The sequence below is a fragment of the Scatophagus argus genome, chromosome 12, assembly GCF_020382885.2.
Source record: "Scatophagus argus isolate fScaArg1 chromosome 12, fScaArg1.pri, whole genome shotgun sequence".
Classification (NCBI taxonomy): domain Eukaryota; kingdom Metazoa; phylum Chordata; class Actinopteri; family Scatophagidae; genus Scatophagus; species Scatophagus argus.
In genome coordinates, this window is record NC_058504.1 from 14,867,490 (window position 1) to 14,889,752 (window position 22,263).

The following is a 22,263-nucleotide window of genomic DNA, read 5'->3' on the forward strand; positions in this document are numbered from 1 at the left end:
GGCTTTCGCAAAGTTGATAGAGGCGTTCAGGGGTATGACCTCAACTTCCTCTCTGGTGGCTGCAGTGTTAGCCATCTGTAATTTTCATCCATCAGCCCAGTTGTCAGGGGAAACAGACCTTACAGAACAACAACTTTACTGTCCTTTTGTCACTAACCACTGGTTTCTGACATGTGAAATGTTTTACAAATAAACAAAGCGAGCTTTAAAATATTATTTATTGCACTCAGCGTTGATACACTGCCAGTCATTGTTCAAAACGTTAATTATATTAAGTCTGAAAAAATATCTTGAGTACAAGATATAGAAGATATTAAATCAATTAGCAAGGCAGCTGCAATGCATATGTATACCTTCGGTTTTATTTAAATCTGCATTATAGAGTTTAAATGCATGTTTTTTTCTTTCATTTTCTTGCAATAAATATCAAACATTATTTGTAATGTTAAAATTATTTGTAAGCTCTCCAAATCAAGGCTCTCTATATTTCAGGTTTAAATATCCCTTTTTGTTTCATAAGCCATTTACAGACCAATCAGTCTATGTGAAAAATACACTGTGAAAATGGGGCTGTTTTTCTTAACTCAACTGAAAAGCTGACTTGGGACTACATGGTCCCCACACAGCATCAGCATTTTATTGGTCACAGTGTGTATTAAGGCAAACTAGAACATCTCGACATGACCAGCAAAAATACTGGGCAGGAATGTAAGGACATTTGGATGTTTTTTGAATATTTTCTAATGATATTTGGCATTTATTGTTAAATTTGCATATACTGTGGCATGGAAAGTTAAGGATAAAAGTGAAAAAACTGACACCAACATAGTGGTACAAGACAATTCAATTTATGTAAAACCAGCTTGAAGTATTTTGGATTTTCTGGATATTTAGACACTAATCTGTCACAGAAGTGGTTACTGGGATCAAGCTAGCCATGTCCTAAAATGTCCTATAGGTGCATTCAGAGAGATCTGCCATCACAGCTGTCATTTCTCCACATCTCTTTCACCAACTCTGAGCAGGAGGAGAGAGGATGTGAAATAGGAGGTTGCCTGCATACAGTCATTAATCACAGACCCAGAGATAGTAAACACTCTTTGATGGTCATTAGAAAACAGTTCTGTTACAGAGGTTACTGTGTCTAGTGGTTAACCTTCTCCTCATTGATGTATAGCACTGTGAGTTTTTAAAGCAGGAGGAGGGGGGGGGCATCCTCACCTAGGCTGGAATGTCCCCCTTCAGCAGCTTTTGAGCTGTTGTGCAATCATCGTGCAATCTTTTGTTTCCCTCCCCCCTTTGGTCCTTTTTACCCCCCCCATCATTCCCTTCCTCCCCTTATTCTCACTCCCTCCCACCCTGCTGTCATCTGAAATGTGCCCTGCATAAGTGGAGGCAGCTGCTTAAGTGCTGAGAGAGGGAGGAGAAGGGGAGAGTGGAAGTGGAAGGAGGGAGGTGAGGGTGAGAGAGAGAGAGAGAGAGAGAGAGAGAGAGAGAGAGAGAGAGAGAGAGAGAGAGTCTGACTCACAGTTAGCTTTGCTTTCCTTCCCTGAATGCTGCAGCATCTACTCCTCCCATTGCACTCAAGGTCCCCCTGCCTTTCTGTATTCTCTCTCTCTCTCTCTCTCTCTCTCCCTCACACACACACACACACACACACGCTTTTGCAAGCATAAATAAACTGGGTTCAGTATTTTACTTGAGATTTCTGGGTTGTTGAAAATAATTTTGGATTGTGCTGCCTTGGTGCATTATTGACTTGAGAGGCTTTATTGTCATCTTGTTTTTTGTTATGAAATTTTAATGCGGACCCTCATAATTAGGGTGGCTGTATTTGATGCAGCTACCAGCCTTATCTTCTGCTGTTGTGCTTCATTGCGCAGGGCTGCTGATGCACTACAAGAAATAACACACGGTTAGAATAGTTACAATTGTCTCTGTCAATAAAATGTCAGTTGAAATGTTACTGGAGCTTAAGGGCAATTTGGTGAGGTTTTGTGGCTGTGTCTGTAGTGCTCTTGTTGCAGTGGGCTTCATAGCTAAAAGCACACTCCCCTGCAGAGGAATTACATAGTGGCGGTGATGCCAGCAAAGCACCAGAGCTTTTATTAGCTGTCATTCACACAAGAGAAGCTGGATACAGGCTGCAAGGCCACCACAGCATGGCACAGGACAAAAGCCTGATACTGGGCTGTGATTATCGGGAAAAAAGGGCATCTAACAAGGTAAGAAAGATGCTGTGCTGAAGCTGATGCACAGTTCCAATGACAGTGAATTCGATCAGCAATTGCAAAATCGTATATATGTGTGTATAGGTGGATTAAAACAAAGTAATGTGATTTTTATTAATTAAAAATGGACATACTTGTAAATGTGTAAATATATTAATAACTGCTCTGTATTGACAGGTGCTTAAATTGGTACTCAAATATCTCAAATACTTAGATACCTTTTAATGATCATGATAATGATAATGATTTACTTCTTAGTCAATTAATCAATTAGTCAAACAACAGGAAATTAATTAGCGACAATTTAAGTAATTCTGTTTTTGGTATTCTCATATTTGCAAAACGGTTTAAGCTTCTCAGATTTCAACTTTTGTTGGTTTTGACAGTTTTTAAATTCTTTTTTTTACATTTTTTTGGGGGAATTTTTGACTTTATTAGGTAGTGACAGTAGATGACAGGAAATGAACAAAACCAGGGATTTTGCAATTGATGGTCGGCGCTTTAGCACAATCACTCAGGGCGTTTTGATTTTTATAGTTTTGTTTGATAATGACCTGAAATTTGAACTGCGGGCCTTAAGAAATTATAGCTGATATGTTTCACCATTTTCTGTCAATTTATAAAACAAATGATTGATTAATTAATCAAGAAAATAAGGACTTATCAATCTTTTAGCACTCTAACCTCAGTAAAAAAGTTCTGTTTTTTTTCTATGAGGAGTTTGGATGTTCTCCCCGTGTCTGCATGGGTCCCCTCTGGATGACAAGACATGCAGGTTAATTGGTGACTCTACCCATACGTCAGCAGCATCCACAAACTTATTTTGAACCAAGAGGTATTTTTTTATAGAATTGTGGATCTCATTCAAAAATTCTTGTTATTAATTTATTGCAGTAGTCTGGATGTCTGAGAGGAAAGCTTTGGAGCAGAGGGGAGAATGCTTCATGTCAGTATCTCCTCCTTCACAGCAGCTTCACATAGGAAACATCGTGTTTTTCAAAAGATACTGAACAAGCACCGATATCCCTGTTCGTCACTTTACACTTGACATTGTCCCGAGTCACTTGGTTAATTCACTCAACTCCTAAAAATAGCTCGAGTTTCATGTATGCCCCTCTTGATTTTCCCAGATCTGTTGAGTCCGTGGCTACACTTGCTGCTACAACCCATAAAACTACAAAATTATAAATTGCGCCATTCATAATCTCTTTAAATTCTTCCCTATTTGTTCTAAGTAGCAAGAAACTGTCCCAACAAATAGCATATTTATTATTGAACTAGCAGTGGTTGCTACCTTATTTGTCATCAGGGCACTCAGGAATTCGAAGGAGTTTGGTTACAAAAACGTCCTGCAAGGCTGGAATCATAGCTGATCCGTTTGTAACCGACTGAGCCTAGTGACAGTGCAGGACTCACAGCGCCAAACAGATCATGACTACACAGGTCAGCTACTCCACTTGCATAAATACCACAAGTAACCCTGATAAATATACCACCTTTTTATAGAAGTTAATTGGAACTGTTGACGACCAGTCAAACAAGCCATCTAAAACTGTTTTCATGGAGATTGAGGAGAGCAGACTTAATGGTTTAGGTTCAAATGCCACCACCATTTCAGTAATACTGGTAATTCTACTGCAGTACATATACACATTATTATATAATAATATATAATAATGTTTTACCATCATTACATGCTTGACAGCCATGCTGGTCCTTTCACATCACAACCAAGGCGTTTTTAAACCCAGTTTGTGAGCAACATCTTGGAACAAATTTAAATTTCTACCAGGTCAGCCAATCATTTTGACTGTAGAGGTACTGAATGCATGCAGAGTTGATTTTCCTATTATGAACACCTGCAAAAAATAACAGTTTACTACTTTATGAAGTACAACCCTGATTCCTGAGGGGTTTTTTTTTTAAAAAAAGCAAAAAAATAGAATGTGAAACAGTACAACGACAATACACAGCCTGTAATAATTTATCTGCATCTGATCAGCTTCATTGATTTTAGCTAATATGTGCTTATTCTGAGTTTTATGTCAGCAACTTGGGACAGCGACAGTAAAAGACTGGAAAAGTTGTGGACTGCTATGGGACATTCAACAGGGAAACAGGATATTATCATGCTTGAGCATGAAAGGGGAACCCTCAATAGGCTTAGTCGTTCACAAGCAAGGGTGGGTCGAGGTCCACCACCTGAACGTTTCAAAAACTGTTGCCTGTAAACAAAATTTATTTGCAGTATTCTCTTTTTATTTACATTTTACAACATGTCCCAACTTTTTTCAAATCTGGGTTGTATAGTCATGAATTGTTTTACTGAGGTTGTTCTAAGCTCAATTTTTTTTTTTCCAGTCTGGAGGTGAATCTGAATTGACAGGCTAAAAATTAACATTGATGTTTTGACCTGAGATAATTAGGGTCAAGGTTTCTGCCTGTGCAACATTAAACTGAGACACATTCAAGGTCTGTATGATATTATTATGGATGTCTTTCCCCCTCATAAATATTTACGATCAGGCGTGGGTCAATGTGGGCTGTGAATTTCCGCTGTTAGATTTTTACACATTAAGAACTGACATGCAGTCATACACCCCCGAACTGCAAACCTATTTTCATTAACTACTAATTTGTGGTGAATCGTAGGTAGACGAGTACAGTTTTGAAAGCCTATTCACAATACTCAAGTAAGAATAAAAAATGTGGCACCATTGATATTCAACCTGAACATCAGTTTTCAGGATGGAAAATATTATTTTGATTATGTATAAAAAAAATATGTTTTTAGTTTTATGTTTGAGGAAAATTGCCCTGACATTTTTTTTTTATTCCAATACTACTGATCTACACATTATCAACTTGTGGAACAGCTGTGGTGTGCAGAAAGGTGCATGGATTTGCGGGTTTTTTAAGTTTTCCTGGAGTTTCCTGGAGTTAAGTTTTCTAGTTGCACATTACTTCGGAAAAGTACTGTCCATTTTAAATTAGAGATGATGTAATGCCGTCTGATTGCTGTGATTACGCAAAAGAAAAGGCCCTCGTACATCCTGCCAACAATGTTTTTCATAATCTTTTATCAAATTAAAGATTTGGGTTTGCTTGCCTGCTTTTCCCAACAAAGGCCATGAAAATAGCTTTTTAGCCTTGTGTTGACTGCAGTAAAACATCGGAGTAGGAAGAAACACATAAAGAAATTCAGACTCGAGCAGGGATCAATATTAGACAACTTTAGATGTGTCACTCTGCATGGTCGTGTGTTCTCTGAAATAGAATTACATGTAACTGGTCAGAGCTCCGTACCTTGAAGCTCTTCTCACCTGATCTGCTGTTTTCTACTTGATGCTGACCTGTGATGTTGTCGGGTCAGTAAGCAATGAGGCTGATTGGAGGAACTGCCAAGCTCACGCTGATTGGATGCTTTTGGATATACCTTTACACCTTTTTCTCCGATCATGCTTGTATGGAGTGCTGCTTTTTTGTGCCCCAGATTTTCCAACGGCGCTTGACACAACACACGACCAGGTGCTGACACACACCTTCTGAAGACAACTTCATCCAGTGTCATGACCGATTCAAGCACAGCCTGAAAGAAAAACAAGGAAAACACAAGCCAAAAGACATATTGTATTCATTATGCAAGGAATACACTAAAGATGAAAGATGTGTGTGTGTACAGATATAATGGTTGAGGTCAACAGTGAAAGTGTGTATGTAAGTATATATGCTGGTTTCTTCATATGTGGACTTTTAAATCTTTGTCAAGTGCCTCAATTTGAAACACCTCTTCAGTCAGCACATATTCCAGTCAAGTAGCTGTTTGCCGAAGCACTGACCTCTTTAAATTCAAGTAAATAATTACATCAGGGTAATGAGTTTTCCATTTTCGTTCATTGTGTGTCTGCCTGTGAGAGCCTCACAACAATAGGTGTAGATTTTCCCTCAGTTTTTTGTTAGTTAAATTGTAAACAAAATATAGAATGGGAACTACAAAAATGAAATTAACAAGCTCAAACTGCTTGGCACATTTCATTTGCAAACGAACTAGCCGAGAGCATTGTTTCCACAAGTGCAATATGCATAAGTCAGATCACTATCACTGCTACAGAATTTGTACCTGTTGTCACTGCACAGTACATTACTGTCAAACTGACAGCCCCACTGACAAAAGGTTTTGTGCCTTGTTTTCTGACACAGGACCACTTCTCGTACTTACCGAATATATTCATAATGTCAGTAATAGTGGTAGATAGTCTGTATTTACATGCATATTATAACCCAGTTAATGGGGAAAACAATTAAAGCTTTGACATGACTAACAGCAGAGTTCCCCTGAAACCTGAATTTATTTGATTTTTATTTTTTGGTGCTCAGGTTTGGTGTTAGAAAGACTTCTTGTATCCCTCAGAAAAATGTCTTAGTAATGCCATGAATTAGAGCAGAAAATTGTTTTGTTTGTTGTTTTTGTGTCTTTTTTTTTTTTTTTTGGGTGTCGCTCAAAAAAGGCCAGTGTCTGTGCCGATGTTCGTGTGTACAGCAGCACTTTTCTACATCCATGTGCATTATCAGAGTATATGCTGGAGCAAGCTCTATGCATGTCACTGTAATTAAAAAGAATTCATTCAGATCTTTATTCACACATGGTAAGGACCCATGATAAGTTCTCTTTGTCAGGGTCACCCTGAATAAAATACATCATACAATACCTGTACAGAGTCAGCCAAAAATAATCAGGAAAAAATAAACATGCATGTGTATACATTATTTTTGGCTGACTCTGTATATACAGTACATATACAATACAGCAAACCACCTAACAGTCCAACATACATTGACACAAGCCAGTCATAAGGGAGCATTTCTAATTTTGCAAGTAATTCTGCAAATCATCCCACTTCTGTGAAGCACAATGTTTAAGAGACAGCTTCCCAATCTCAAGATAAATATGTTGATTTTCAAGGACCAGTTAGTCTAGAGTCTTACTGCGGTGCAGAGTTGATTTATATTTTAAGAGACATGTAAGACACTCAGGTAGTTAGCCGAAACGTGGTTTGTAAACCAGTAGAATGCAGTGTGGTTCTCCTCTCTCTGCCATTGACGGCCACCCATCTTTCTCATACAGTAAATAAAGGCGCTCTTGAAAGCAATCCCCGGTCAGGAACCTAAGGGTAGAATGACAGACTATCAGATTGACGTGTAATCCAGGTTAATCGGGGCTATTTGTACCTTAACTTGACTAGAATGAGCCTGGATGTTTACATCGCAGTTGGGATGATTATAGGATCTCCTCAGTGTTAATGATAATAATGATAATGATAATTGAAGGCGGCTAAGGAAGAACAATTAACTACTGCACTACATTTGAACATTATAAAAGCAGTAACAGCACTACTCACAGCAAATGTTATTCATGACAAATAACGTTGCAGTGAGAGTGAGAAAACGTGAATTTTCTTTCTTCAAGGGCTCATCAACAACAGTGCTATTTTTTGGAGGAACTATTTGGGATATGAGAGTGTATCCGTGCTGCTACTGGGGGAGAATCTCTGAATGGCTGCCCTGGGCTCTAAGCAGAACAAGATACAGAGTGAGCTGAAGCAAGTTGGAGAAACAGCAACACTGTTATTCAGCCCTTGGCCTGTGCTCCAGAACATTGTGTGTACATCTGTAGTCTTACTTACCCCCTGGGCTCACAGACAAGCCCCCTCTACACACACACACACACACACACACACACATTTTTTCTTTCTCTCTCCCATCACCACCGCATTCTCTCATTCGCTGTCAGCCCTCACGTCCACGCTCTTTCTCCTTCTCTCTCTCTGTGTTGCTCTCATCATCGCGTCATTCCTTTTTTCTCTTACACAAAGATATAGTCAAGCAAATACACCCACGCGTTTTCTCACATCGACACCCATACACAAACACACCAAGGGCCTTGAAGATGCACCCATGTGTGAAGATCACACAGCCTTAATGTGTCAGAACCACTACAGCCTGCTCATTTTTTTCTATTAATTAAAATCAAACAATGATGTAAAGACAGATCTTTCCTTCTTTTGGGGTCATCCACGTTTTCGTCTTTACAGCTCACTGCTATGTGAGGCTCGCCCTGATATCTCACATATACTGTGCATGTGTGTGCGGGAGAGTGTGTTGTTTTTAGCTGAAATTGAACTGGAGGTACGAGTGTTTAAATATACATGAAAAAGTGGGGGCTACTTGAATGCAATCCCGTCGTGGATGGCAAGCAGTTATGAGCTGTGTCATGTGTCGGCGCTTTCGACTGCTCTGTGCAGGGCTTTCATCAGCCTCTGCCTCTGTCACTGAGACGTTCCCCTCTCCCTCCCTGCTCCCAGCTCCACTTCACACACTGTAATAAGGCATTCATACTATCTCTCTGGTGCCTCGGCTGTTTTGCAGTCCAAGTGTAACAACCTGCTGTTGTGTCATTGAATGTGTGCGGCGCTTTGATGTGCATTGGTGTTATTTACCTCGTAGATACATTTGAGTTAACCAGTTACATTGTAGGACTAAATACATTCTTTTAAAGCATATCTTTTTTTTTTCCTGTACAAAGTGATGGGCTTGTAACAACAAGGATGTCTTTGGCATTGACATTATGTGATAATCCATGTGATATATTGTCATCATCTGCTGGTTAATATGTACTGCTGTTTCCCTGGGGATTCAACGTGGCCGCCATGCTCCAGGCTGAAGACATCATGAGATCACTGCGCTGCCCACACTTAAATACATTTTTATTGTTTTCATTGAATTACCAATCAATCATCATGTAGTACAAATACTGTTCTTTTTTTTCAGCATATACCAACTGTACTGTTAACCATCTGCTTTTAGGGTTTGTGTTTTTATTTCTAATGGGAGGCATTATAAAACACATCTTTTAAGCTCCTGCAGAGTTCAAAACAACAGGGATGTATTTTTCTCTCGCGTCTTTTTCCTTTTCTCAGACAGCAGCAGCTTTCACAATTGAATTTGAATGCCATGCTTTTAACGCCAGGGTTGTTTGATTATCCACAGACAGGGAACTGTGCTGGATTCCATTCCTTTCATCATGCTTTAACCAGTGTGAGCTGGCTCCCCTGTCGTATTTTATGAGAGGTGATTTTAGTGCCTCTCCTTTATGCAGATGATTTTGGCTGCCTCTCCCCAGTCTAGTCTTCAAGAGGTGGATATTGGTTTTGACAAGAGAGCTAACCTCGCTACCTTAGCTCTCACCAGGCTGTCTTCCTGACTGCTTCACCAGGCTGGGTATTCTGGGCCATATGCTAATGCGAATTGCGCTTATTGAAAGGGAGGATGGCAGATGCATCTACAGGTGTTTGCAGAATTAGAAGCTGCAACAGGAGTATTACACCGGACTGGAAATTGACCCTTGTGACTCCCACTTGGATGAGAATGGCTTTATATACTGCCATTGAGCCATAAAGGCTCTTTATATGCAGTAATACTCCCCGTTAATATCCACATCAGATGACAGGGGTCCACATGTGTGGCCTATTCATCCAAATATGTGGATTATAGGTTGGCAAGAGCCTCTATATGGGATCATATCCTGTCATTTAAAGGACCCCCCTCCCTCCTTTCCACTGATAAGTGTGCATGCTTCCTTTGCCTACTGAAGCCTCTGAATGTCTATCAAATATAGCCTCTGGTAAGCTGCACGGCTCCTTCATGTCTCCACACAGGAGGCTCTGATGGTAAATCATCATTTTAATGGTAATGAGCAATGTTAATGGAGTATTTGTGATCCTTGTTTAGCTACGCCAAAGCATCAGCATACACACTGTGACATATACACTGAACTCTTGCAACAGTACATAAAATGTACTGCAGAGCCCATTGCTACAATAACTGAACTTGCTTTTATGTTTACCCAATTCAGGCAGCATTGTTAAAGAAGTCGCAGCATTCACACAGCAGAGTGATCATGTCTCTGCGTTGATGCCGAAGCTTGAACTCTGAAGTCAGTCATACAGCGTGCCTCTCTCTTTCTCTCTCTCTCTCTCCCTCTTTACTGTTTCACTAACTAAGTAGAGGGCTTTGCATGATTGCCTGGATGAGTGTTTCCCCTCAACGCTGCATTGCTATTGTCCACTTGTCCCTCCTTCATCTGTGTAATTGTATGCATGAAGTTTCAACTGTAAATCCCAGCTGCTGGCAGGTTGTCTGCTCCTGCAGTGCTCTGTATTCTGGTAAACCATTGGCTGACGGCTATTGGTTTTTCTTAAGCTGGCAAACATCATGAAAGATAACACAAAGAGGAGCTAGGTAGGTCGGGTTTTTTCCTGCTTCTCCAGTCGAATAGATTGGGGAAAAAATGCAGGCGGCATTTGTCTCTCCTCTTTCGTCGCTGAAACAGATAGAGTAGCTGTGTGGAATAAAGGAGATGCTTCTCTCTCTCTATCACACTCCATCAGCATTATTTACCAGACCTGCCAGTTGCTTTGTACAGCACCTCTCCCTGCCAAGTAGGCGACTGGCGTACGACCAGGGGCTAGTGACAACAGGCTACAGTGGAAAGCAAGGAGAGCTGTGTGGACGAGCCAAGTCTATTCATTCCCCTAGGCCGCTGAGTGAAGCACAGAACTCTGTCTGCTCTCGCTGAGGAAAACACAGCACTTCATGGATTTTCTTTATCATACTATGCTAGGAATGATCATTAACCTGGCCTATCATTTTGAATCACAGTAGAGTTGCCACAGAGTGAAGTGTTGCAACATTAATAGGTTTATAATGCCTGTGAATAACCATATTTGTCAACCCTGAGGAGACATTAAAAGGTTTGGAATTATCGCAAAGCTTTGAGCGTGTGAGGCGTACTGTAAGTGCTGTATTGGAGGTGCCAGAGAGGCTGTTTCGTTTGTCATCCCCAGTCACACTCCAATCAGCCCTCCTCACAGAACCTATGAAAACATCAGCACTTGGGGCTTGGAAACAGAAAAGTGATTTTTTTTTTCCACTGTATGTCACAGATGGTGGGAAAGCCTTTGTAATGCTAATATAATATCACACTGTGTCGGCCTAGCGCTGCAGTTTGCTCTGTGTGCCAAGCAGTCTGGCTGTGGAGTGATTTACCAGTATGGAGAGAAAAAGACCTCCCTGGGTTTACACTGAAAGGCTGTGTAGATGGCGGGTCCTGCCGCTCGGCTTGCTGCGACCGAGTCCGCCTTTGCTTTATTGATCCCTTGGTCAGTCCAGTGCTGTGTACTGTTAACTAACTCTAACTGTCTCCAAGTGTTGGTCTCATTGTGTGTGCTTATTAAAATGGATTATCAAGATCACTAAGAGGGACTAGTCATTAAAAACAGCAGGAAGTATATAGTAAGTGATTTTCAGAAATTAAGAAAAGGGGCATTGTATTCAAGAAGGTAGCATTAGAGGAAAAGAAATAAGCCTGAGCACCGTATTGTAAGATGTGGAGAAATGTTCTAACATAAAACAAGATTTCTTTCTCGCATAAAAAAGGGAGGAAAAAGGGCAGCTCACTATCAAAAATTGTGCCTTTTACTACCAGTGCTGTGCCACCTCCCAACAAATGAGCCAATGGCAGGCCACTTCCTCCGGTGTCAACCAATGACTTTGTGCCTCCCTCAGTGGCAGCGAGTCAGCTGCCAGAGAGGAGGAGACAGGGACATTGATGTCTCTCTCTAGCTGCACTACGTCACATTGTTGTTCGATTTCCAGCCTTCATCCCTGGTATTTGAATCACAAGGGGGAACGTTTCATATCCTTGCTGGGAGAAGAAGGGTGATCTTGTCTGTCTGAAAGAGCATGCTGGATTAAGGGGGTTATTTCCCCAGAGGGGGGGATATGAGAGTGAGTGTCACTCAGACAGCGCTCACTCTCACACTGCCTCTGTCTCTGCATCTCTGCATGTTGCCAGGGAGCCCCAGCTTTGACTTCTTCCCCTCTCCTCCCCTTCCTCTCCTTCATCATGTAATCCTTGGCTCTTTGCTTTCTCCCCCTCTCCTCTTCCTCTGTCTCGCACATATCCTCTTCCTCATCATCACTACCATCTCGTCATGCTTCCTTCCTCCTTCCCCTGCTGCCTCAGTGCTGCCCTACAGGGAATGGAGAACTGTGTGGTTTGGAGAATGGTTGTTATTCCAATCACACCTCCGATGCAGCGAGGGTCCAGTAAAGTACAGAATAATTGGCAGGTTCCACCAGCTACAGGCAGGCTTTCAGGCTTTCTATTCTAGTGTGTGTGTGTGTGTGCGTTTGTCTAGCTGTGATGAGAGGGGGCTGCTGGGCTGCTGTAGGTGCAGCATTCAGAGGTCATTTCATTAATTACTAGCTTTTGTATTACGTACGTGTTCTCACATTCGGTTTGTCAGTCTATGTAGTGATGACATGTACGTGCTGAAGACAGAGCTTGCTGCTGACAAAAACAAATATCAACCAAATGACCTGATGTAAAAATTAAACCCACATTTTCACTGTTTTGAAAAATCTGCCAATAACATATTGAGCAGTTGAAATTTGGCTGCAGTTTTTTTGATCTGTTATTTATCTCACTCAATATTTAGTCCACCTCTGCGCCATAACTCATTTATAGTATTTGTGTCTGTGTTGTAAATGTGATTCTGTTTTTGTGTAATGGTGCAAGTAGAGCAGATGCTTGGTCAACACACACACACACCAGATTAACTGAGGGTCATCCTGGGTCAGAGGGCAGAGGTCAGAGGTCACATGGGCTCACCCTCTGCCCTCTGAGACTCACTGACTGATAGGACTCCAGAGGTGACCACTGATACACATCAATGGAGCCAAACAGGACAGCTAATAAAGCTTGGCTGGGACAGACTTGGGGACAAGCATTAGGGAAAATAAACTGGTGCTATCTGCTGGCAAACACATTGACCCGCAGACTTAATGGAACATGTCTCCCATAGGTGCACTGCTCTATTGATTAGCCATTGATGACAGCTGTATCCAACACTGATATCGAGTGTGATCTTGCTTCTTCATCTCCATGGTAGGCAGGTGTTGCAGAGGTTGAATTAAAATGGGTACAGTACAAATGTGGTGCTACATGTGCTGTTATTTTTTTCTCAACTCTGATTGGCTACCGTGAAGGCCAACCACGACAGCAACCATAGCGACCATCATCACTTCTTTTCCTGATGCCCTTTCTCTGTGATACAGCCTCACCTTTAAGGGCTTCTTATTATGGAGGGTTCTAGCTTTAAGTTTTTACATGAACAGACATACGTAGCATACACATGTGCACACACTATATCTGACATACGGCATATAACGCAAAGACAAGAACAAATCAGTACTCACGCAGCACTCCTGCGCATACATAAGATGTTTATCTGTCTAATACATGACTGGAACCAAATGTTCGCGCATGTTCGTTTACAGTAGGGAACACACACACACATAGACACCTGCACAGTGCACAGACTCACACATATCCTCATTTGTGGTGAAAAGAAAGGCAGTGGCCCTGAAAATTGCGTAAATGTCAATTATTCTGCAGCTTATGTGAGAGAGAACAAAGTGGTGGTAATAAAAAATATTGATCACTTCAACCCATAATGTGTCTGACAGGCATTGTTGTGGCAGAAACAGGCACTGACAGAGTGGCTGTGCAGGCATGTGAACCTGCAGGACATTATGTCACTGTATTAGCACTGATCATGCGGTGGATTGGCCCCCAGTCCTCCCAGCCTGATTTAGATTCAGCAAAGCAAATGAAGCATAGCTCTGATAAATGCACCTGTTAGAAATATGATAATTGCATCTCTGATGTCTGACCTTTTTTCGCTGTTGCAGTAAAGATTATATGAATTATGCCATGCAAGTATGTGTATGCGTACGTGCGTGCGTGTGGCTTTGTGCATGTCACTCATGAGTGCAAAGGGTTGGTCATGTTTGGTAGTTTTGGCTCTGTGTTTCTGGGCGGTGAATGTTTCTTCTGTATTTATCAACAGTTACTCATACATCAGCATCTTTTTAACTGTACTGAGTGGGAGCACTGTGTACGTAATGTGTGTGTATGGGCATGTGTGCTTGAAAGTGTGCGTGAGCCTGTACACAGAGCCTCATTAAATACACGATCGTTTCATAAGACTGACCCTTCAAGAGCAGTGGGTGGATCAAACATAGATTTGAATCTGTAATGCTAAAGTTTATGTGTTATCACATGTCTCTCTCTTTCTCTCTTTCTCGCTCCCTCACTCTCTCTCTCTCTGTGTGTGTGTGTGTGTGTGTGTATGTGCTGTGTAGTACACATGCATGTTCAGTCCTAAATTCACAGTTTCTGTGATGGAATAACTTAACCGTACATGCCTCACCCAGTCTTCCTCTGTGCTGTGTGATGATTTTTGTTTTTGTGATTACATTAAGTGAGCACAGGCACGCAGTCTTATGTGCCATAAGTAGATTGCTGTACATGGGAGCAGGATATGTTCCATATGTTAGTAAGGATGCCATTGCTTCTGTCTCATTAGCAGCAGTGCTGAGGCCCTGAGCTGTTTCTTGTGCTCCACCGGGACAGCTGATGAGGCCTGACTATGTGACCTTTAACAACCTAATCAACTTTTAACACCTCGCCTACTGCCTGCCTTATTGCCATTCTTTTCTCTGCCATTCACTGGCAGGGCCCCATCCACATTTAGACTCCATCACTTATTTATATATATATATATATGTATATGTTTTTTGGGTTAAACAGGATCGCTGTTTTTACTGACCATCAGTCCATGTATGAATGAAGCTGCACTGTAAGCACATGCAGCAGCAGTCCCCGGAGACATGCAGTGATGTATTATAATCAGCTGTCTCTCTCTCCACACTCTTGACCTTCCCTCTGCTTATTTCCCTCCTCGTCTTATCTCCCTCTGTCCTCTTCTCCTTGCTGTTGAAAAGCTCAAGTTAAACAAAAAGATAAACAGAGAAACAGACACAGTCATCAGTTAATATACAGCTTAAAACATGCAAGCCTCCACATGAAGCCTGTACATGAAACCAAATAGGCTCATTCAGTGTTGTGTCTGGATATATGCAAATGAAAACTTTGAGAATAACTAATGCAACAATACATTTATCTGCCATTTCCTTATATTAAAAAGCACAGCTATATTTTTTTCTTGAATATAAATACTTTACAACAGTTATCACCTTGCGATGCCCAAGGCTGAACATCTTTAAAAAGTAATGCCCTTATAGCACTTAGCATCAAATAAAGTGCAATACAATACATTTTATCAGTCTGGTGATGATTTTAGATTCATTTTGTCCAGGGTACAAAGAATGCTTGTAGGCTACTTTGAGCTCTTAATCCCACATTGGCCTGAGAATCCTTGAAGCCATAAGGTCCTGCTTTTTTACTGTTTCCACTTCTCACAGATTCAAATCATCACAGATCACAGAGAATTATGAGAAATGTTCTTGTTGTAATGAGACCAAAATTACAGCACATGCTATATTTAAGAACGGTATTTGCATTGTGTAGGACTTCTGGTGTAAATATTTTCTGTTGCCATTGAATGACCAAACACAGTGACCATCGACCCCATAAAATGACAATGTAATTAAAGTGTACATTAAATGAAAAAAACATCTCAGCAACTGTAAACAAAAAGATTTCAAATTCACTCACTCTCTGAACCACATACTGAGACAGGATTGAATCCTACCAGAAGTCAGTCACATACTGTATCTCAGCAGAACTATGATCTCATTGAGAGCAAAATACTAATTTCTTGTACAGGCTCTTAAGAAAAAGCTGGACTTTGACACACAATAAGCAGTCTGCAACTCGATTCTGGGGCAGACCGAGACCTTAGTGGTACCAGTGGTCACAATTGTCCAGATATGGCTCTGCAGGTTGTGCTGTGCTGATAAAATTCAACTCTATAATCCTGATTCATAGTGAATCTCCACCTATCAGATGCTTTGTGAGCTCTTCAGCAACCTGCGATTGACCATGATTATCTCAAGCGAATACCATATCTCCGCTATCTCCATGGCCATGTCAGAGATTTTGGTGATGCCATTTGATCAAATGTAGCACCAAACAGCTGACGGAGAAGACCCGCAGTAACATAAGTATGTGTAGAAGGAACTATTGGATTAAGATATACAGATGTGTAATGATTTTTTCTTCTGTCTCTTTGTCTGTCAGCGACAAAATTATTGAGATTTTGATATCTGTCTTTAGTTGCGGCAGAAATATTGCTTGATAAACAATCTCTATGGCAGAATCAGCCAATCAGAGCCCTTGTGTGATGAGGTGGTTTAAACAAATCGGAGGCCCGAGGAAATAATTACGGTACATACTCTCTACAAAGCCCCGACACCCTCGACACCAACTGAGTCAGATGCTGCTGTGCAGTTGAGCATGTGTGGCCATTTAAAAAAACCGTTCTGGAATGTTCTTATTATTATTACAATGAGGGATACAAATAATGCAATTCATTATCATTGATAAATCATTATTATTGATTTTCTGTGGACGTTTTTATAAATTCTGTTTTAAATTAAGCCAGACATTGGCCTGTGAAATTACGTTGTCCATAAAACAAATTTTGGTCTTATCTTGAACTGAAGCGTCTGTGGATTAAGTCCATAGTCACTACGCGTCTGCTATGATCCACTAAAGTTAGGCACAATACCAAATAACCAAATCCCTGTTTTTGTCATGTTTATCACCATATTGGCGGTCGAAGATCTGCATTTTACTGAAAGCATTCTTCTAGTTACAGCTTACTTTAAAGCTCTCCTGGGTTTTATTGCACCTTTAACTACCCAGACAACATTTAACAGGAAACAGACAAAGTTAGCGACTAGCTGGTGGACACAGTGGAGCATTTAGCAGCATGACAGGCTGATGTTTCCCTCAGGAGTTGGTGGAGTTAAAACTCATTCAGGTGACCACAAGCACAGCTGGAAATTAATGCTGTTTCTCTGTGTCTGCTGGGTGTTTAAATTAACATTTGTTAGTAGTTTGCCAACACTGATCTCTGAGTTGATCTCTCACAAGACTGTCTGTGATATACAGTTTATCTATTCATAACAAAACTCTTACACTGCTAGTGATTCACAACTCTCTAATCTCAACTGTTTCCGCTTTCAGAAAAAAACTGTATCATGTGATGTGACCTGTCATCTGTGGCCAGTTGACCTTTGACAGAACAATGTTCATGTGAGTGTGTGAGAAATAAGAAGAGACAGTGGGAGTTTCTACTTCTGCAATTTTGAATAAACGGAGACATAGTATACACAATACCATGAGGAGAGCTCTGCGGTGTTTATTTTGACAGCAAATGTTGATTTACTTTTTCTCTTGACTAAAATGCCATTTAAGCAATATTTTAGTCTGAATTGTTATAGTTTTAGTAGGTGAAATATCATAAGATGCAGCATTTGCAGATGTCTGCAAATGCTGCTTTAAGTTGGTTGTGTTTGTACTGATAATTGCCACTCCACTTGATTTACACAGGGTCTTAGTAACCTTGACAAGAAATGTGAAATGCAATCCATATGTATGTTCTTTATTGAATTGGTTGAATTTCTCTTGGGATCAATAAAGTATCTATCTATCTATCTATCTATCTATCTATCTATCTATCTATCTATCTATCTATCTTTTTCTCCAAAATACTGACATTTCTGCAAAACATGCACCCAATGCATGCTAGCTGACTTAGCTGACTGTAGGACAGTACTATCCAGTTGTGTGCATGTAACCTTCCTACTACGCAGAGACATTAGTTCTGATTGGCTGTTTTTCCCAACTCGATCCTCCCGAATATTTTTAGGACAGTTTTTTTTGTTGACAAAATGTCAGTAGCTTTCATCATAATTTTTCTTATCATACATTTGTTTTTATTTAATTATTGTTTCATGCTTGTTAGACAAGAACATTGTTGATAAAAACTACAGCAAAAATTATTCTGCAAAACAATCAACGCTGCTGTTTGCAGATATCAAGACAGCAGGGGCCTGTCTATGTGGCCCTTGCATGCACTACCAGTCAGAATAATGCCTTTTGATCTTAGATCTGTACTTTGTCTGTGGGTGTTGGAGAATATTTACCCACTCCATAATTACAGAACATGTCAAATTCATGTAGCGAACATGAGAGGAACTCTACTTTTATTAAAAGGAGCCCAGATCTTTACTACCCTTCACAAAATTGGGAAATTCTGGCCTTCACACCATGCCAAGTTCACACCTGCTAGTATGTGTCTGTGAATACAGTGTTTATGCATCTGTTCTGAATTGTGTACTCTTGCCACATATTGCTTACAAACTAAAGAGTATTACCATGAACTGTGTGTGAGGCAGGTTATTCAGCCTGTCTGCAGCCAGCCAGTAAACCGGCTCAGAAACAGTATACCTGTGCTGAAAAGTAAAGTCGCCATTTCAACAAAGTCTGTTTGGATCAGTGTTCCTTGTGGTGCTGTGCCCTCTTTGAGAGCTCCTCTGTTGGGGATCTATTCCCTGGCCCCTGACTCTTTCCATCTGTTGACACAATGGGCCCTTTGTACCTACATGTACTGCTGCAGTGGGACCTTCCTTCCTATTTTCAACAATTATATGCGATTTCACTCCAGCCATGCCTTTTGTTGCTGCTTCATTGGAGAGAAATGCAATCGAATCGAGGGTAAATGCAGTGAAACAGGGATGGGGGAAGAGGCTTGCAGGAATTAGATTGTGGTGCTGATAAGTTCCATATAGAGCAAGTAAACATGTTCTTATCTTGTTATCCAGCTTGCACATTAACACATGGTGTGTGGAGGAGGTGGAGGAGGGCTTAAAAGGATAAATCAAATCCTAATCATTCGGTTTGGCTTTTCCCACTCTCTGCTCTTTGTCTCTATTTCTGTTTCTCATCGTGCAAAGAACCCCGGTGCACATGCAAGAACAATGGAGGGGTCAGAAGTACCAGCCATTTCCCTGCTCACACTGAATGCTCCAGAAATGAGTGCACAGTGATTACGTGCCCTAATGTGTGGTGTTTAAAGAGCGGTTTCCTGCAGCAGAGTTAAATGATGGTGCCCTCTGTGAAGTATTACTGATGTGGATGGATGAATCAGGTCGGCACAAACCTGTTGACGGCAGCCGCAGCGCTCTCTTAAAGCTGCACCCAGACATCAGGCTTAACCGCTTGGCAAATTGGACATGCTTGTTGGTTGGAGCTCCAATTTATGTGCACTCTCTATTGCAGTTAGTCCATCTTCATTATTGAAATGGCGTCTCGTCAGGTCTTGACAGAGTGGTGGAGAAGGTAAAGGGAGGGGGGGCATACAAAAGAATCATGAATAATGTGGAAAATAAACACATTCAAGGCACTGGAGCTTGCTGGCAGGAAGGGTGTTTGGAGTGTTGTGAAATGCCCGGCTTTCGTCCACCCTTCCCACCCCCACCACTGCTCTCTTTCTCTTCATGTGATTGTATGTGCAGCTTCTGCCAGTGGATGCTGATGGTGTGTATCCTGAGCCTTGGGGCTTTGTCTAACACACATGCAATTGGGCATAAAAGCACACGTGCACGCACACACACACACACACACATATCTCCCCTGCTACACTTACACAAGCTGCTCTAGGCACTGAGCTCTGGCTGGACCTCTGTAGCCTCACCAGCATCCCAGCTGTGTGTTTTGTCACTGCCACTCTGGAGACACACTACTCGCTGGCTACATCCTATGTCTAATAGTGTGCAGTGACTTCACTTTTTGTGAATCCCCTGGGATAGTTGGATTTGGCAAGTCTGGACTTAGCTCATCTGGGTCAACCAGTTCAGGAGGGGTATCCAATTCCTATTCATGCTTTGTTGAAGGGGATGTTTTTATTGCCAGATGTAAAATTTCAATTTCTTAGTGTACCGAATTGATACAAGATGACCTCAAAAACATCCCTTAGTTCTGTAAATGCCATGTACTCTTAAGCTTCGGCTTTAGGAGTGATAGCGCCTCCCTATTAAGAGAAGAATGGGGTCTGGCTGGGTTTACCGACTGGGTCCTTGTACCTGCTGCACACATGGGCAGATGTGATGGCTCATGAGATAATTACCCACTGAGTCGCTGTGTATGCAACTGTAAGCTGAAGCAGGGGTTCCTTTCAGGTAGCTCTCCTGCTCAGGTCAGTGAACAGCTAATGACATTTAGAAGCAATAGGATGAAAGAGATGGCAGTTGTTTGTAGTCAGCTGCACACTACCTTTCTCTTATTGTCTGCCGTCTGTCTTAATCTCCCGGCCACCGTTTTCACACCACAAGGAGATCATGTTATTAGATCCCCTCCCCTGGCTCGTTTGTCATCCTGCAGCCTCACTCCTCCAGAGAAGGACTGCAGGAGCTGAAAAAAGAAAACAATATAAACAGTCAGGAGGCCACAGCATCAAATGTTCATCATTTACTGGCTCAGAGTCTCTTGTATCATCATTATTCTTTCAGGAATCACACAAGGTTAATATGCCTTTTTTTTCTTTGTGCCACCCCACCCAATTTCAAGAGGGTGACAAACTTCAACCTCTCTTCTCTCCCCATCTTAACATATTGTTTTGTTTTACGTCGTACCCAGCGCGCTGCATCTTGCTTCATAGCCACTCAGTCATCCCCACCCCCATTTTTACCATCACTCGCTACAGTAAAAAGTATTGTCAGTGTTCACAGTTTGCTGTCACCGCCCCAGTATCATCTCTTTAATCTATCCCTTTTGAGCCCGGTTGGTTTTCATGCTGCCAAAGCACAGAAAATGAAGGGAGTCAGCTAATTACAATAAACAAATATGCTGAGAGACGCCTATGTAAGGTTCGCATAGGTTAACAACTCTGCTATAAATGTTAAATGAAGCTTAAAATAGGATAGTATGACATACAGTTGCCATAGTGATCTTAGCTGTGATTCTGTGTGTACTTACTTGGCTGGTAAAGTTTAAATTAACAGACACAAATTTATGAGAAGAAATGAGTTATTGTTTGGTGCCCCGAGGGTCTCTTTGATTTCTCTATCATGTTTAGAGCTTTTTCTGTTACTACTCCAACTTGCAATAAAATCTAATGTACTGCTGTTCATGTTATTCTGCATTAGACACTTGGCAGTCACCCTTTAATAATCTGTTCCTAACTCATATATTTTTTTATTTCTCTCTGTCCTCTCTGTTTCCCTCTGGCTCTCTTTTTTCAACAGGTGGGACAGTCAAAATGATGCGTGGGAGGTGAAGCGTTGAGCCGTATTGATGGATGTGTTAACAGACACCAGTCTCACATTGATCGTGAAGACTTCAGAACCAGAGAATGCAAATGTAGTGGAGAGTACAGGTGAAAACTACTTACTTTTTTCATATTTATGGCTTGTAACCATAATATTCATTTCAAATGAGAAATGCACATAAAATATAACATTTACCTTTTAATTCTTTGAACTGTGCTTTGAACATTCAGAGATGCTTGGTTGGTGACCTGAGAGCAGAAATATAACTTTTCCTAAGAATAATCAAGCATTTGTTAGAATAAATGAAAGCTTAATGAAAACAGTTTCTCTCACAACATCTTAAAAACTTTGAAAAGACAATTAGTTTTACGACATACCATGGAATTAGGTTTCTGTAGTTTTTCACCCTTGGTTTTAAGCTCTTTGACAAGATGTGTGGAATGTGAAACACATCCTGTCTTATTTAAAATGAAAAGTCTAAAAGAAACATTAAATGAAGCTTTTTAAGCTATTGTTAATCCTCTCCCCCGATGCTTCTGCAACTCAGGAATATGACACCTACCCTTTCTCATAAAAAGGTGTGAACGTGAAAGAGGGTAAAACCATTAATTCTCTTGCCCTTATTGACATTCATCAGCATAAGCAAAAGTGTGTGTGTGTGTGTGTGTGTGTGTGTGTAACATTACACAACCATTTATTTGCATTTATTGTTTATTTATCTAGTTTTTACCATAGGTTGTACCTGTTGGCTTTCTGTAAATTTTCAATGACATAAGACTTGATATAAAAGTTAATTCAGATTAACACATGTGCGTCTGCAGTGTAGTTC

The 22,263-nt window shown here is 41.0% G+C and overlaps 1 protein-coding gene across 1 annotated transcript in view; it reads left to right on the top strand.

The window, feature by feature from the left end:
- nexmifb (neurite extension and migration factor b) overlaps nt 1-22,263 on the top strand; it is a 45,236-nt gene that overhangs the window by 14,292 nt on the left and 8,681 nt on the right. Inside the window, exon 2 of the mRNA XM_046405993.1 lies at nt 21,411-21,541. Within this exon, the coding sequence (XP_046261949.1) occupies nt 21,460-21,541 (82 nt within the window). The 5' untranslated portion in view covers nt 21,411-21,459. The remainder of the gene's footprint in view (nt 1-21,410; nt 21,542-22,263) is intronic.